This window comes from Rhinopithecus roxellana, chromosome 19 (assembly GCF_007565055.1).
Source record: "Rhinopithecus roxellana isolate Shanxi Qingling chromosome 19, ASM756505v1, whole genome shotgun sequence".
Classification (NCBI taxonomy): Eukaryota; Metazoa; Chordata; class Mammalia; order Primates; family Cercopithecidae; genus Rhinopithecus; species Rhinopithecus roxellana.
In genome coordinates, this window is record NC_044567.1 from 7,051,844 (window position 1) to 7,066,453 (window position 14,610).

The following is a 14,610-nucleotide window of genomic DNA, read 5'->3' on the forward strand; positions in this document are numbered from 1 at the left end:
ATTGGCGACGTTGAGGCGCCACGACGAGCCGATTGGCTGGGCCTTGGAGTGCTCGCCAGGGCAAGGGTAGGGAGGCGGCGGCCGAATCGCGTCGCTGGGCCGAACGGTGCGCGAGCGCTGCCCGCGCAGGGACCACAACCCGAGTCGCGGCCGCCGCAGCCATGCGCTGGGTCTGGGCGCTGCTCAAGAATGCGTCCCTGGCAGGGGCGCCCAAGTACATAGAGCACTTCAGCAAGTTCTCCCCGTCTCCGCTGTCCATGAAGCAGTTTCTGGACTTCGGTACGGAGTGGGCGGGGGGCGGCTGGCAGCGGAGGCCCGCGGGGCGCTGGGAGGGGCAGCCGGGGGCCGGGGGGACGGAGGAGAAGAAAGGCCCCGAGTGACAGAGAAGGGTTATTTGGAAGGGTACAGGCAGGAAAGAGTTAATGGGGAAGGAGGGACCGGCCGGGGCCTCTCGACTGGGCTGTTGATGGGAATGAGGGGGCACTTGCAAGGACGGTCCCGAGGTTTCTTCCTCGGCTTCATGAGGGGTCTTGAAGAGTAAGGGGCAGTGAAGCCGTGATGTTACTACAGGAAGGGAATAGGGTGGTATCCAGACGCTAAAAGGTTAATGGGAGTTGTCCTCATGACTGGAGGAGTAGGAGCCCCTCCTCCCACCAGAGGAAACCGGGGGTCTGTTGGTGGGAGTGAGGAGGCAGGGTTGAGAGGTGCAGCCGTCTGGAGAGAGACCTGGACTGGGCACGAAGGGTCAGACACCCCTGGGCAGTGGGTGAGATTAAGCCAGGGGCAGTTGGGAAACGGGGCTCTTTCAGAAGATGCCAGCGGGAGAGAGTGCCCTGATTGGTAGGTATCCACCCACAGAAGGAGCTGGACCCTAGCTGCCCCAGTAGGCAAGGACACTTGAAGATCAAATCTGTTCCGGCCTGGCAGCCTCTCCCGAGCTGGGCAGGGGCCCCAGGCACCATGATGTGGAGTCAAGTCGCCTATACCTCCCTTGGCTGCCCCAGGGTTGCTAGGTCAGGATCGCCCACTACCAGCATTCTGGGGGTGGCCCTGGGGCAGGAGGGAGGCTGTGCCAATGCAGCGGCTGAAACGGGCATTGTGTGGGCTCTGTCTGTCTACGTGGTATTTCCATGGTGCCAGCTGGGAACTGCGGGTGGGGAGCAGTTTCTCAAGAGTTGAGTTGATAGTGCCTGGCTTGGGGTGCAGCTGCGTCAATGGTGGGACGGGAGCAGGGAGGTGGCAGCCGAGACATAGGGCACCTGTTCCTCAGGACTTGTCTGCCTGCACCCCTGCCCTGTCTGAGTCTTGAGCCTCCCCCATGTAGGAAAGCCTCCTGGGCCCACTCCTAGCCCCCAGCCGCTGTCCCCACAAACGGCACCCTAATTACAGAAACACCACAGCTGTTGGGGGCTCACAGTACAGTTTGGTCAACTTGTAGTTTTTTTTTTTTTTTTTGAGACAGAGTCTCGCTCTGCCCCCAGGCTGGAGTGCAGTGGCCGGATCTCAGCTCACTGCAAGCTCCACCTCCCGGGTTCACGCCATTCTCCTGCCTCAGCCTCCCGAGTAGCTGGGACTACAGGCGCCCGCCACCTCGCCCAGCTAATTTTTTTGTATTTTTAGTAGAGACGGGGTTTCACCGTGTTAGCCAGGATGGTTTCGATCTCCTGACCTCGTGATTCGCCCGTCTCGGCCTCCCAAAGTGCTGGGATTACAGGCTTGAGCCACCGCGCCCGGCCTTCAACTTGTAGTTTTATGGGAGAAACTGAGACCTTCAAAAGGATGATGGCATGGCCTGGGTGACAGAGTTGCAAGCAGAGCCTGATGGACTGGAACCCAGGGCCTCTGACCCTGGGCCAAGGCCTTATTCGGGCCTCCACCCTCTCCATCTTGATGCCAGACAAGGACCGTGGCATTTGGACTCCTGTTCTTGGGCCCATTTGCCTCATGGATGGGCATTAAGACACAGCAGCCCCACATGGGCATTCAGGCCAGGCTGGGTGAGGTGGGCTGGCCATAGACAATATTGGGACACTGCAGTGGTGGTCTGACCACAGTCCCCCTCAGCCAGAGCCCAGTCCTAGGTAGGGATGGGTTTCCCAGGCTCCTTTGCCTCTGGGATCAGCCCCTCAAAGTGAGCATGCTGGGAGGGAAGGAAAGAGAAGTGAGGTGACTGAGGCCAGAGGCATTTCCAAATGGGCCCAGTAGTGGCCCTGTCCACTGGGGTTAAAGGCAAGCAGAGCTCAGCTGGGGGTGAGGAGAGGATGCCACCCCCTGAAGTGTTAGGCACAGGGTGTAGGTGTTTGAGCCCTGCAGGGGATGGGGAGCCTTGCTGTGTGCTCCTGGGCAGGTCACTTGCTCTCTGAACCCTCAGTTAATGAAGGGTTTAGCTGACCTGGCTGAGACATCCTTTGGCTTTCATAGTTTGTGGCTCTGTGGTTCACGTCTCTTTCTCCTGCCAGGATCCAGCAATGCCTGTGAGAAAACCTCCTTCACCTTCCTCAGGCAGGAGCTGCCTGTGCGCCTGGCCAACATCATGAAGGAGATCAACCTGCTTCCCGACCGGGTGCTGAGCACACCCTCTGTGCAGCTGGTGCAGAGCTGGTGAGACCCCTGGCTCAGTCCCTGCACCTCCCACTCCATCGCCAGTGTCCCTAGGCTCAGGGATGGTGTCTCCAAGCTTTTAGCAGCTTTGAGGGTGGGGTGGGGACAGACAGGAGACACCAAAGCCCCAAGAGCTTAGAGTTGCCTAGAGTCACATGGGAATCTGAGGCCAAAGCAGGACTGAGGTCAAGCTCCTAGTCTCCATGTCTAGCCCTCTTCTTACCACCCACCTTTCTTTGGAAACCCAGGATCCACCCAGGAAAACATGGTTTTCACAGCCAAAACCCCAAGTTAGGCTGATGTCAGCGTTAGCTACCAGCCCAGTGCTGGAACTCCAGTAGCTGTTAGGCAGTATTTATTTGGGGGTAACTTTTTGGGAAACAGAAACAAGAAGCAAGTTTTCAAATAAACTATTAACCCAAGCTGCAAGACAGACTATTTTGGATGTTGGAAAATACTCAGATACACGCAGGGATGGCACAGTACCTTCCCGCAGAGCTTTGGAGGGGCAAAGACCAAAAGTTTATTGTGCACTGCAGCAGGAACAGAGGGAAAGGCTCAGCAGACTTCACTCAAGAACTCAAGTTAAGTAACTGGATGAAATTAGCCAAAGGCCAGTCACATGAAGAATAAACAAAGGTGTCCCTTCAAACTGGGCATGTAAATAGCTAATCCTCATTGACTTCGGTGGCACCCGTGCAGAAATCTCCTGTTGGTTCTTCTGGACTTGCAGTATGATATGGCTGTGATTTCCTTGTAGACTCAGGAGCACGTGCCCACATGTACTCTGAGCCTAAAGCCATGCGAAGTCACAGCAGCTGCCCTTGGGGGCCTGTGATCTGGAAGGAAAAATAATACGCAGGCAGGGTGAACTTGAGTCCAGCATAGTGCTAGGAGCAGGGAGCTGCCGAAGGGTTCGTTTTGTTTAAATTAGGAATCCGAACATTATTTTAAAAGAACATTGATACTTTCCCCTTATTGTGGAAGTATAACAGGGTCACTTGACACTTGGAAAACGCAAAATAGTAGATAGAAGAAATTGCCAACCACTCCCCTCCACCCCCTAACCGAACATAGTTCAGTTTCATCAGATGTAGTGGTGCCTTTCCAGCACTGTTTTCTATGCACGGACCTGTGGATATGGGGCCTATTGTAATTAAATGAGGTATGGTGAGGGGCAGTGTTGTACACACAAGGCCAGGAGTGTAGTGGATACACCATGAATGTTGGTTGAATGACACGTTGTGGGCAGTTGCCATGGACATGCAGAGGAGGTGACTTGTCACTGGACCTTACAGGGTACCTAGGCAAGCTTAGAGCTACAGGGAAGGGAAGGGCATACCAGGCTAAAGGAATAGGCTGGGCAAAGGTGTGGAGACAGGAAGGGGCCTGGCTAATGTAGCTGGGAACTGACTTTCTGGAGATTGTGCTGTTAGTGTGGGCTGTGAAGAAGGGGCGGAGGAATGAGGCACAGAGCCTGATTTTCATGGAACCCAACCAGGTCACCCCTTGCTGTGCCCTGCCTCTCGGAGGTCCAGGACCTCTGAGCCAACCAACACTTCCCACCGTGGGTGGTGTGGAGTGGTGGGAAGGAGACAGAAGGTACCATCTGTTCTCCCTGGCCCTCCTCTGGCTCTATCCGGCTGCCTGACCTGGCTGCCTCTCCACCTGGTCCCTGACTTCAGGGCAGAACTTCTCAGGCCCCTCCCTGGACACCGTGTTCCTGGGAGAGCTGAGGGATGCAGGAGGAGGGCACAGGGCTGCTAATCTTCCCATGACTCCCCCAGGGGCCCCTGCAGAGTCCCTTCCTGAAAAATCAGTGACGCAGATAAGGGGTTGGCCTGACATTCTTCCACAAAGCTTGCAAGTAATGTCAAGTAACAGTGGGAGGGAATGAAGTTAGACAAGAGAGAACACTTCCTCAATGAAAGATTCAGCTTAGAGGAGAGCAGGCCGAGGGATTGCTAAAGCATCCCAACACGCTGAAGAGACAGCCTGCCAAGAAGGTTTCCGGAGAGAATGAGCATTGGCTGCAGCAAGAGAGACTGCGGTGTGAGGACAAGAAGGACTTCCCGACAGGGTTGAGGTGACTGCCTGTGAGAGAGTGGAGACCTCTTTCTCCAGGAGAAACAGCCTGCCAGCTGGAAGGATGGAAGTGGGCAGGTTCTAGGTGCCTGAGAGGAGGAAGGGAGACTTTACCAGTGAGCTTGGCAAGAGGGCCTCTAGCCTGAGTCTAATGAGTAAGGAGCAAACCCTCTTTTCTGGAAAACACAAGAGCCCTCAGCAGATGCAGTTATTAGTGGCCATGGTTCATCTGTGGTCATAGAAGTGGAGTTTCTACTCTGCTGGGGAGAGGTTCTAGGCAGAGTCACTGTGGGCAAGCTGAGAATTCCTGGTTCTAAATAACCCTGATACATTATTTCAACTGGACAGACTTGCGATAGTGGGCCCTGTTTTGGTGGAGACTGGACTGGGAGGGAAAGTCCCAGGTTTGGCCTCAGCATGCGTGACTTTGAAGCTTCATCCTGGGCAAGCCATGTGGCATCTCTGACCCTCAGCTTCCTCATCTGTAAAATGGGGACCCATTGTGTCTGTAAGGGCCAAAGGCCAGTGCTAGATGTGAAAAGTGTGCAGAACTCTACCAACACAAGCCACGTCCCCAGGCTGCCGGGCAGCAACACCTCCAGCCCACAGATGATGTAATTGTGTTGTGGTTTCTTGGGCAAGGTAGTCATAAATTATGATAATAACAAAAGCAAACACCTCCAAAGGCTGGCTGTGTCCCAGGAGCTGTCCTAAGTGTCTACACATATTAACTCATTTCATCTTTACAACCTTATGAGGTAGTCCTTGCTATCATCCCATTTTCTAGATGAGAAACTAAGGTTCAGAGAGGTGAAGAAAACTTATCGGAGATCACTCAGTGAGTAGATGGTGGAGTTGGGATTCGAACCCAGCTGTTATATGGAGACTGGATTCTTGAAGGGAAAGAAGGGAGCCTGCGCTCTGGGCGGTGATGTGGAGTCAGATTTCCAAGTTCATGGTGCAAGTCTGTGGGAGAGCAGAACTCACTTTACAGAATTGTTGACAGCTGGTGTTGTTAGAGACCGAAAGGGACAAGCCCGGCTCCTCTCCAGGCATGGAGTCGTGGGGATGTGCTTCCAGAAAATGCAGGGTTAAGCAAGAGCCGCCGAGTAGAATCAAATGACAATGACTCACTGCTATCACTAACAGGATATTTGTGGGGGCTGTAGGTGGGAGGTGATATGGCCGGCACCTTCGCACAAACCTCCCTTGCTTGTCAGCAAGGTGTGTGGACCCCACACAGAGGGTGTGGCTTGGGTGCCCAGGACCTGCTAAAGCCAGATGAGCTCTGCGAATCTGTCAGCTGCTCCTTGCATGGCCGGAGCAGAACCAACCACTTACTACGCATGTACTCGAGGCATCATCTCCTTTTCTGTACACCCAGGCCCACGAGGTGCTTATTCCCGTGAACCCCATTTTGCAGATGGGGACCTGAGGGACTCGGTGGCCTCTTTACGGCGCAATCAGCAGTGGAACCCAAACCTGCCTGGCTCAGAGGCTCTGGAGGCAGGACACCGCCACCTCTCCCCCAGGTGCAGCGAGCACCCCTCCCCAGCCTTTGCCTTGTTCACACCCTGCTCGCCAGCAGCTGTGGATATGAATGCACAGGGCACACCCTCACACACACCCACAGGCACGCACATGCCACATGCACACAATTACACACACTCCCCTGCTGGCTCAGCACCCCCTCTGCTCCCACACGGGGCTGCAGGGCCCTCCTCCCACACTCGCTTACCCTCTGCTTCCGCTCCCACTGCCCATTCTCAGCCCCACACTCTCAGCAAGCCCCCTCATTTCTGCATGCATCCCACACCTTCTCCTTCCCAATCCTGGGGCTCTAGACTGGCTCCGGAGCCCTGGAAAGCAGGGTTTGGGTGGACCTCCACATTACCTTGGGCTGGGCTTGGGAGCTCCGAATCTCACCAAGGGACTCCTGGGGGCCTTGATTACTGTAGAGGTCAGCAGGCCCAAAGACCCCAGCCTCCCTGCCGGCCCGGGGAGGGGTGGGGGCAGTGCCTCTCCCATCTGTTGGTGCCTGTCTGTCACTGCACCACTGCTTTCAGGCCTCCCTTATATATTCTCTCTGGCCTGCAAGGGGTGGGCAGCCCAGAGGCCAACACCACTCATCCCCAATCTCTCTTCTTAGGACCAAGAACCGGCCCAAGGGTGACATTTGGTGTACCAGGCCCCTAAGGGGCTTCAGGGCAAGGCCAGGGACCTCTGGGAAAATCCTCATCCTCCCCTCCATTTCAAGAGTAGCCCGGGCCCCCTGCCCTGGAGGAGCCCTGGCCCTGTGAGAGAGGCTGGCAGGCACTGCCCACTGTCACTCCATGCCGGTGCCCTTTGCTCCACTTCAGTGGCCACGTGACCAGGTCCCATTTCTGCCCTCTAGGGTTGTTGAGCAGCCACAAAAGGGGTGGTGCCAGCAGCTGGGGCACTCTCCCTAAGTGAGACTGGGACTTTCACTGTGTCCACCCCCACCCACTGACCAGCACAGTCAGGAAGTGGCTTACTTAGCCTCCCAGCTCCCACCTGCTTCATCCCCACCTGCCCCTGGGAAGGGGTCCCAGGCCCCACTCTGCAGTGAGTCTCCTCTCCCTCCTTTCCCCACCTGCCCCTAGCACTGCCTGCATGCAGGCCCTCTCTCCCCTAAGAATCATGTGAGCATGAAGGTCTATCCTGGGTGCATTTAGGGAGCAAGGGATTCGGAGCCACGTGGGCCTGGGAGAGAGAATCTCAGCTCTGCGTGTTAACTTCCTCATCTGTAAAATGGGTCCAGCAGTAGTGCCTACCTCCGGGGTTCTTGCGGAGGTGAAAGTGGGGCAGGAGGGAAGCACAGGGTGGACCTGGCCATTGGTACCCAGTAAATGCCACCATCACCGTCAGCAGCGGCATCACCGTCAGGGCCAGTGTCAGCTGTTGGCCACGTGGTGTAGACTTGGAGTCTGCGAGAGCTGGGTTTGAATCCCAGCCTGCTGCTTACTGTGTGGCCTGGGGCATATCACCTAACCTCTCAGTGCTGGTCTCGTCTGCAAAAGAAGGGAAATACCTTGTGTTCATCAAGGCTGTTGGCAGATGAGAGACCCTGTGTGGGACTCGGCACAGGTGGGCGTTAGTGGTCGCTGTGTTATTCTCCAGGGAGACAGGTCTTAGGAGTGCCAGCCTGATCATCTGCTGGGTGGGGTGGCACGGATGGTGATGGGGGCTGAGAGGAAGGCTGATCTTTTCTGTTGTCAGGGCCCCCAGCGCCATCAGCAGCCACAGCTCCTCCTCTCCGGCTCTGTGCAGAGCTCTGGGTAGGGAGGGGTGGGTGGTGAGCTCTGGGCCTGAGACAGCCCCCTTCCTGTGGCAGTGGGGCAGGTCTCCAGGGCATAGGGGCTCAAACATGCTGCGATTCAGAGCCTACAAGCAGTGAGAGAGTATCAGATGCCGCCTAGGGGCTCAGAGGATGCACGCAGCTGTCGACGATGTTTGAGCCACCAGCCATAATAAGAGCAAGCATTTAGAGAGTGCTCACTATGTGCTAGGCACTGTGCTAATCGTCACATGGAATTCTCACCACAAAGCAGTAAATACATATCACAATCCCCATTTTCTTAACGAGTAAACTCAGGCCCACAGAGGCTCCTTGACTTACCCAGGGCCACACAGCTCCAAGTGCTTAAGGAGCCAGTTCTGGGTCCAGAGCTCGTTCTTTCACTCTCTCCTCTGCCAGGCAAGAGCGAGAAGAGCAGCAGACGCTAGGTTTAAGGGGAAGGGCATTCCTAGCAGGGCATTCACAGTGCAGAGGGCACTGTGTGAACAGAAGCGTGGAGGTGAGAGTCGAGCGGAATCAGCACCCTGGGGTGGCAAGAGCACTGGAGACTCGGGACTTCCTCATCCCACTTACTAGCTATGGGGTCTCTCACGCCTCCCTGGGGGAGGCTGTGCGTGAAACTGATTCCTGCCTGTCGCACCTGTTACAGGTTACAGTGAAGGTCAGAGCACTGTGGACGTGGGAATGAGTCCTCGTGTGGTGGGGCCTTTTCTAGAAACACTGTTGGGCCCCTGGGGCCCTTGCCGCTGCAGGGCTCTAGGCAGCCCCCCCTTCCTCCTGGTTATAAGTGTTTCTGCCAGAGAGAGGCTCTTCCTGCCCTCCCCAAAGGAACAAGCCACAGACTGGGCATGTTAGCAGGGAAACAGGTCATGGCTCCTCAGGGCATGAGGCACAGTGGCTCCAGCTTGGTTCCATCTGCCACCACAGGTGGGCCTGACTCCCTTGCAGAAGGAGGCCTGCTGCTGTCCCTGAGTTCAGGGCTTCTTTTTTTGGGGGGACAGAGTCTCGCTCTGTTGCCCAGGCTGGAGTGCAGTGGTGCAATCTCAGCTCACTGCAGCCTTTGCCTCCCAAGTTCAAGCAGTTCTCCTACCTCAGCCTCCTGAGTAGCTGGGATTACAGGCATGCGCCACCATGACTGGCTAATTTTTGCATTTTTAGTAGAAACAGGTTTTCGCCATGTTGACGAGGCTAGTCTCCAACTCCTGACCTCAGGTGATTCACCCGCCTCCGCCTCCCAGAGTGCTGGGATTACAGGTGTGAGCCACCACGCCTGGCTGAGTTCAGGGGTTCTTGATGCTTCTTTTAGAGCATCAAGCTCTTCTCGTAGCCCAGGGAAAACTGGCCTCCCCATCAGGCCTGTAGATGGGAGGGGCGGCAGGGCATCACCTATTCCTACCTGGCCTTTTGCAGTAGAGTGAGCTCTGGACTCTCGATGGGCCCCAGCCCCACCTGGGGACAGAGCCAGGCATACCTACCCCACCTTTGGGTCCTTCCCACCTGCCATTTGAGAATCCAGTTGCCTAGGCAGGTGCCTGGCCCAGAGCACCCCAGCTCAGGGGTCATTCTGGGAGCCCCTGTGCCGGCCCCTCTGCCATTGTGTCCCACTGGATGCAACAGTACCCCGGGGGGAGAAACATTAGGAGCCGTTTCCACTGCTGGGGTTCAGAGAAGTCGATGCACCTCCCTGCCTTCCCCCACTGCAGGCGCTAGGTCCAGTCTCCCCGCCCCATCTCAGCCTCAGTCTCCTGATCTGTGAGGCCTCTTGGATGGGATCATCTCCAAGCCCCTTCTGAGAGGACTATTCTAGGATTCCAAAGCAAAGGTGCTAAACGGGGGACCAGCACATTTGAAGTTTTCTTGCATAACTGACTGGGTTGTCAGGGAGACTCACATACAAATGAAATGGATGGAGAAAAATAGTGAGGCGGCTTGTGGGCAGCTCTGTGTGGGGCCTGCGTAGGAGCAGGACAAGAGCGAGGCCCAGCTGAAATGGGTGAGGAGGGGCTAGCTGCCTGAAGCTGAGGCTGTGTCCCCTCCCGCCCCCGACAGGTATGTCCAGAGCCTCTTGGACATAATGGAGTTCCTGGACAAGGACCCTGAGGACCATCGCACCCTGAGCCAGTGAGTGGGGGCCCTGGGTGGGGCAGGAAGGCAGGTGTTGGCCAGGGGCATCTGGGGTTGCAGCCCCTGGGGCAGAAGTACAGCAGGATGGAAGAAAAGATGCCTGCCCTCAGGAACATCCAGTCTGAGACGGGAGACAGACTCTGCTTCAGGGAGCCCCAAGTTTGATAGGAGAGACATGGACTCTATTCTCACTGTTCCCTGAGCCCAGTGGGCAAGACCCAGGCCCTGCCCTGGGGAGGATGAGAACTCTGGGTTTTCAAGTGGGAAGCCTGTTGGCAGGTAGCTAAAAAATCAAAGTGGGCTTTGGGAGGAGCAGGGAGGGCATTGGGAGTCCCTCAGATTGGGAAGGGTGGAGCAGGTGAAGACACCGTGAAGAGGGGACTCAGAAACGGAGGGGAGTCTGGAGGTGTACCATGTGAACACCTGCCCTGCCCCACAGGTTCACTGATGCCCTGGTCACCATCCGGAACCGGCATAACGACGTGGTGCCCACCATGGCACAAGGCGTGCTTGAGTACAAGGACACCTATGGTGATGACCCCGTCTCCAACCAGAACATCCAGTACTTCCTGGACCGCTTCTACCTCAGCCGCATCTCCATCCGCATGCTCATCAACCAGCACAGTGGGTGCCGGCCACGGCGGCGGGGCGTGGGGGGCGGTGCTGGGGCCCAGGGCCAGGCTGCTGAGGGGACCTAGGCCACTCTTCAGAACCCCACAGAAGGAGTCTTTGAGTAGTTATTCCAGTAACTTTGGAGTTAATGGCTCCGACATGGAAAAATAAAATTTTTCTTTCTCATTCATTTTCCATTTCAAAAACGTTTTGTTTTCAATGTTTGCAAAATGTAAAATTATGTCACATCTTTAAAAGAATGTTTAATTTAGTATTCATAAAAACTCTCATTATGTTCAAAAACAATTTGTTGTTTAGAGTTTCTTATTCCAGGAAGATTCACTATGATTTTTGAGAAGTTGTAGCCAGTCATAAGTGAAACAAGTTCCTCATGCTCAAATAATTTCCAAAGCAAGGTGGTCAGAGTTCTCTTAGAATGTTATAGTCAAAGAAAAGAATAAATGCAATGTGGAGATGTGATGTGGGGAGAGACCTCTGAAAAGATGTCTGTTTCAGGTTTGCAAAGGTCCAACGCAAAGGTTTAGAAACGGCCTGAGCCAGGGCTGGAGGCATCAGAGGTCAGGGAAGGGAGGACAGAAGCAGGGGAGCGGGGCAGCTTTAGGACTGAAGCCCACAGAGGCATTGGAGGTGAAAGTAGAGAGAAGAGGAGAGCCCAGGGGAAGAGGGAGCGCTGGGACAGACTGCAGCCCAGCCAACAGCACCCTTCCCTTCCTGCCTGCAGCCCTCATCTTTGACGGCAGTACCAACCCAGCCCATCCCAAACACATTGGCAGCATTGACCCCAACTGCAACGTCTCTGAGGTGGTCAAAGGTGAGCCATTCCCACGGTGCCTGGCCCGCAGAGGAGTCCCAGGGACCCCTCCAAGCTTACCTGGCCAGAGGGTGTCTCGTTCCTCAGTAAGGGGTGCTATGGGTTTAATGCTGGTGGTTCCCGGTGTCAATATCAAGAGGACTGCCTGCTGGGTGGGCCACCCATGCCCTGAATGACCCCATCTTCTCTCAGATGCCTACGACATGGCTAAGCTCCTGTGTGACAAGTATTACATGGCCTCGCCTGACCTGGAGATCCAGGAGATCAATGGTGAGTGAGCGGGGCTATGTGTGTGTCTGTCTCGGGGCTGGGGACACAGCAGGGCAAGGTGAGATGGGGAGTGAGGAGATGGACTGTTTTCTAGACAGGGGAGAAGCAGAGTTATTATTGTATTATTAATTCATTTGATAAATATTTGGACTGGGCATAGTGGCTCACATCTGTAATCTCAGCACTTTGGGAGGCCAAGGCAGGCCAATCACTTGAGGTCAGGAGTTTGAGACCAGCCTGGGCAATATGGTGAAACCCTGTCTCTACTAAAAATACAAAAATTAGCCGGGCATGATGGCGCACGCCTGTAATCCCAGCTACTTGGGAGGCTGAGACAGGAGAATCACTTGAACCCGGGAGGCTGAGACGGCAGTGAGCTGAGATCATACCAATGCACTCCAGCCTGGGTGACAGAGCGAGACTTCATCTCAAGCAAATAAGAAATTGAGTGAATGAATGAATGAAAGAGTAAACAAGACAGAAATGGTCACTGTTCTCATGCAGCTTACATTTTTTGGTGCTGTGAAGACTGGGGAATGGGGCCTTCAGCCAGTTAACAAGTAAATAAACAAGACCATCTCAGATGATGATGAGTGACAGGAAGGAAATAAAATGGGGTAACTCAACAGGGATGGGGAGGAGGGGCATGTTAGATGATGTATCAGCTTGGCTGCTTTCCTAGAACCCCAATACCAGTGGCTTACTTAAGAGGGAGGTTTCCCTCTCGCCAGCCTCTAGCTGGGGAGGTCAGGGCTGGCTCCCCACCCCTGATTCAGTTCTAGCCTGGAGGAAGAGAACAGGGGTGTGGAAAGCAGGGCCCAAGAATTGAATGCATCACTTCCATGAGTCACCGGCTGCCTCAGCTCAAGGGAGGCTGGGGATTTAGTCTCTCGCTGGGTAGCCATGTACTCAGTTAGAACCTTGTGGGAGGGGTGCCTCCTTTGGGTAAGGTGGTTGAGCGGTGACCTCCTGACAGTTTCCTGACCCTTGATCTTAACTTGCCCTGCAGCAGCCAACTCCAAACAGCCGATTCACATGGTCTACGTCCCCTCCCACCTCTACCACATGCTCTTTGAGCTCTTCAAGGTGAGGAGGCTGGGAGCCGGTGCTTTGCGGGGAGCATGGGTAGGGCTGGCTTCTCCCATGCTTCTTTTACCTCTGCCCCTCCGCAGAATGCCATGCGGGCGACTGTGGAAAGCCATGAGTCCAGCCTCATTCTCCCACCCATCAAGGTCATGGTGGCCTTGGGCGAGGAAGATCTGTCCATCAAGGTATGTGACCCTTTGACCTTGGGGACCAGGGAGCAGTAATGGGGGCTTCCCTCCTGCCAGGAGACGGGCTCTCCTTTTCTCCTACATGGTGGGCAGATCCTGGGGGTGGGGAAGACCATGAGAAGGTCAGGGTACTGGGCAGGGTGGGGAAACTGAGCTGTAGAGAATCCCTGACACGTCCCACCTCTCCCAGATGAGTGACCGAGGTGGGGGTGTTCCCTTGAGGAAGATTGAGCGACTCTTCAGCTACATGTACTCCACAGCACCCACCCCCCAGCCTGGCACCGGGGGGACGCCGTTGGTGAGATGGCTTCACCCCAGCCCCTCCCACCTCCTGAAGGAGGCTTCTCTCCTCCTCACTCACTTCCCTTGCTCACTAGCTCCTGTGTGGCCGTCTATGACAGTCACCTGTCTTGAATCTGGGCCCCGCGCCTCCCGCATCTCCCCAGTCTGCACACATCTCACCTGTGTCAGATGTCTCTCTGTCAGCTTTCCCCCATCTTCCCTCTCCTCTGTAGCTCCCAAACTCCCAATTTCTACCTTTCTCAAGTGTTGTCCAACTTGTCAGCACTTCCCTGTTAGAGAACTTGAGACTCAAAGGAGCCATGGGGCCTGCTCTGACCTCCTGGCCCTTAAGCGGAATTCCTCTCCCTGCCCAAGCCTCCCTCCCACATTTATGATTCCCTCATTCACCCCACACCCACTTCTTGCCTCAGTGTCCCCTCCCGCATGTCCCCTCCCCACTCCAGCTCTGGGACCCCCGCCGTGTGACTCCAGCTCCATACCCTTCCCTCCCTGCGTCAGTCCCTGCAGCTCCAGGAGGCCCCTGCCAGCCTCCTCATCCTCACTGCCTTCCTGCCCCGCTGCAGGCTGGTTTTGGTTACGGGCTTCCCATTTCCCGCCTCTACGCCAAGTACTTCCAGGGAGACCTGCAGCTCTTCTCCATGGAAGGCTTTGGGACCGATGCTGTCATCTATCTCAAGGTGAGGGCCCTTCCTGCTGAGCCCAGCTGGAGAAGAGGTTTGCTGATGGGACCTGGGCAGGCTTGGCCAGCTGTGAGCCTTCCTTTCCACCCCCGAATCCTTCCCTGGCCCCAGACTCAGAATCCAAGCAAAGCTACAGTTCCTCAACCTGAAGAACACTCAACCCCCAGACATGCACAGCTTGTCAGGGAATTTAGGGGAGTCTGTGGTCTATGATTAAGACCCCTGTGCTGGGAACCCTTGACTTGTTAGACCCAGAAGGAAGGGGACACCCTAGATCTTGCCATTTAGCTCGGAGGAGAAGACTGAGGCCCGGAGTCGGTGACTTGCTCAGGGTCACACAGCCCTGCCTCCTCCCCCTCCCTCTCCCTCCCTTAGAGGGAGCTGCTTTCTTCAATGGGTAGGAGGGGGACACAGCAGGGACCACCCTTTCGTGGGTCTTTGCAGGGCCCCGTGTCTGGCAGCTGGGCTGCCGCTGAGCTGGGGTGGGGTGGTTTGCTGAGAAGTGGACAA

The 14,610-nt window shown here is 55.6% G+C and overlaps 1 protein-coding gene across 2 annotated transcripts in view; it reads left to right on the top strand.

The window, feature by feature from the left end:
• Positions 1 to 14,610, top strand: part of PDK2 (pyruvate dehydrogenase kinase 2) — a 16,055-nt gene continuing 1,445 nt past the window's right edge. The window contains exons 1-10 of one of the 2 annotated variants that reach the window (XM_010386120.2): positions 1 to 279; positions 2,460 to 2,601; positions 10,055 to 10,126; positions 10,569 to 10,753; positions 11,484 to 11,573; positions 11,766 to 11,843; positions 12,853 to 12,929; positions 13,016 to 13,114; positions 13,308 to 13,415; positions 13,984 to 14,097. In XM_010386120.2, coding sequence (XP_010384422.1) covers positions 162 to 279; positions 2,460 to 2,601; positions 10,055 to 10,126; positions 10,569 to 10,753; positions 11,484 to 11,573; positions 11,766 to 11,843; positions 12,853 to 12,929; positions 13,016 to 13,114; positions 13,308 to 13,415; positions 13,984 to 14,097 — 1,083 coding nt within the window. In that variant the 5' untranslated portion in view covers positions 1 to 161. Of the gene's footprint in view, positions 280 to 480; positions 841 to 2,459; positions 2,602 to 10,054; positions 10,127 to 10,568; positions 10,754 to 11,483; positions 11,574 to 11,765; positions 11,844 to 12,852; positions 12,930 to 13,015; positions 13,115 to 13,307; positions 13,416 to 13,983; positions 14,098 to 14,610 lie in introns of those variants that run through there. The other variant, XM_010386121.2, reaches the window with a different exon arrangement.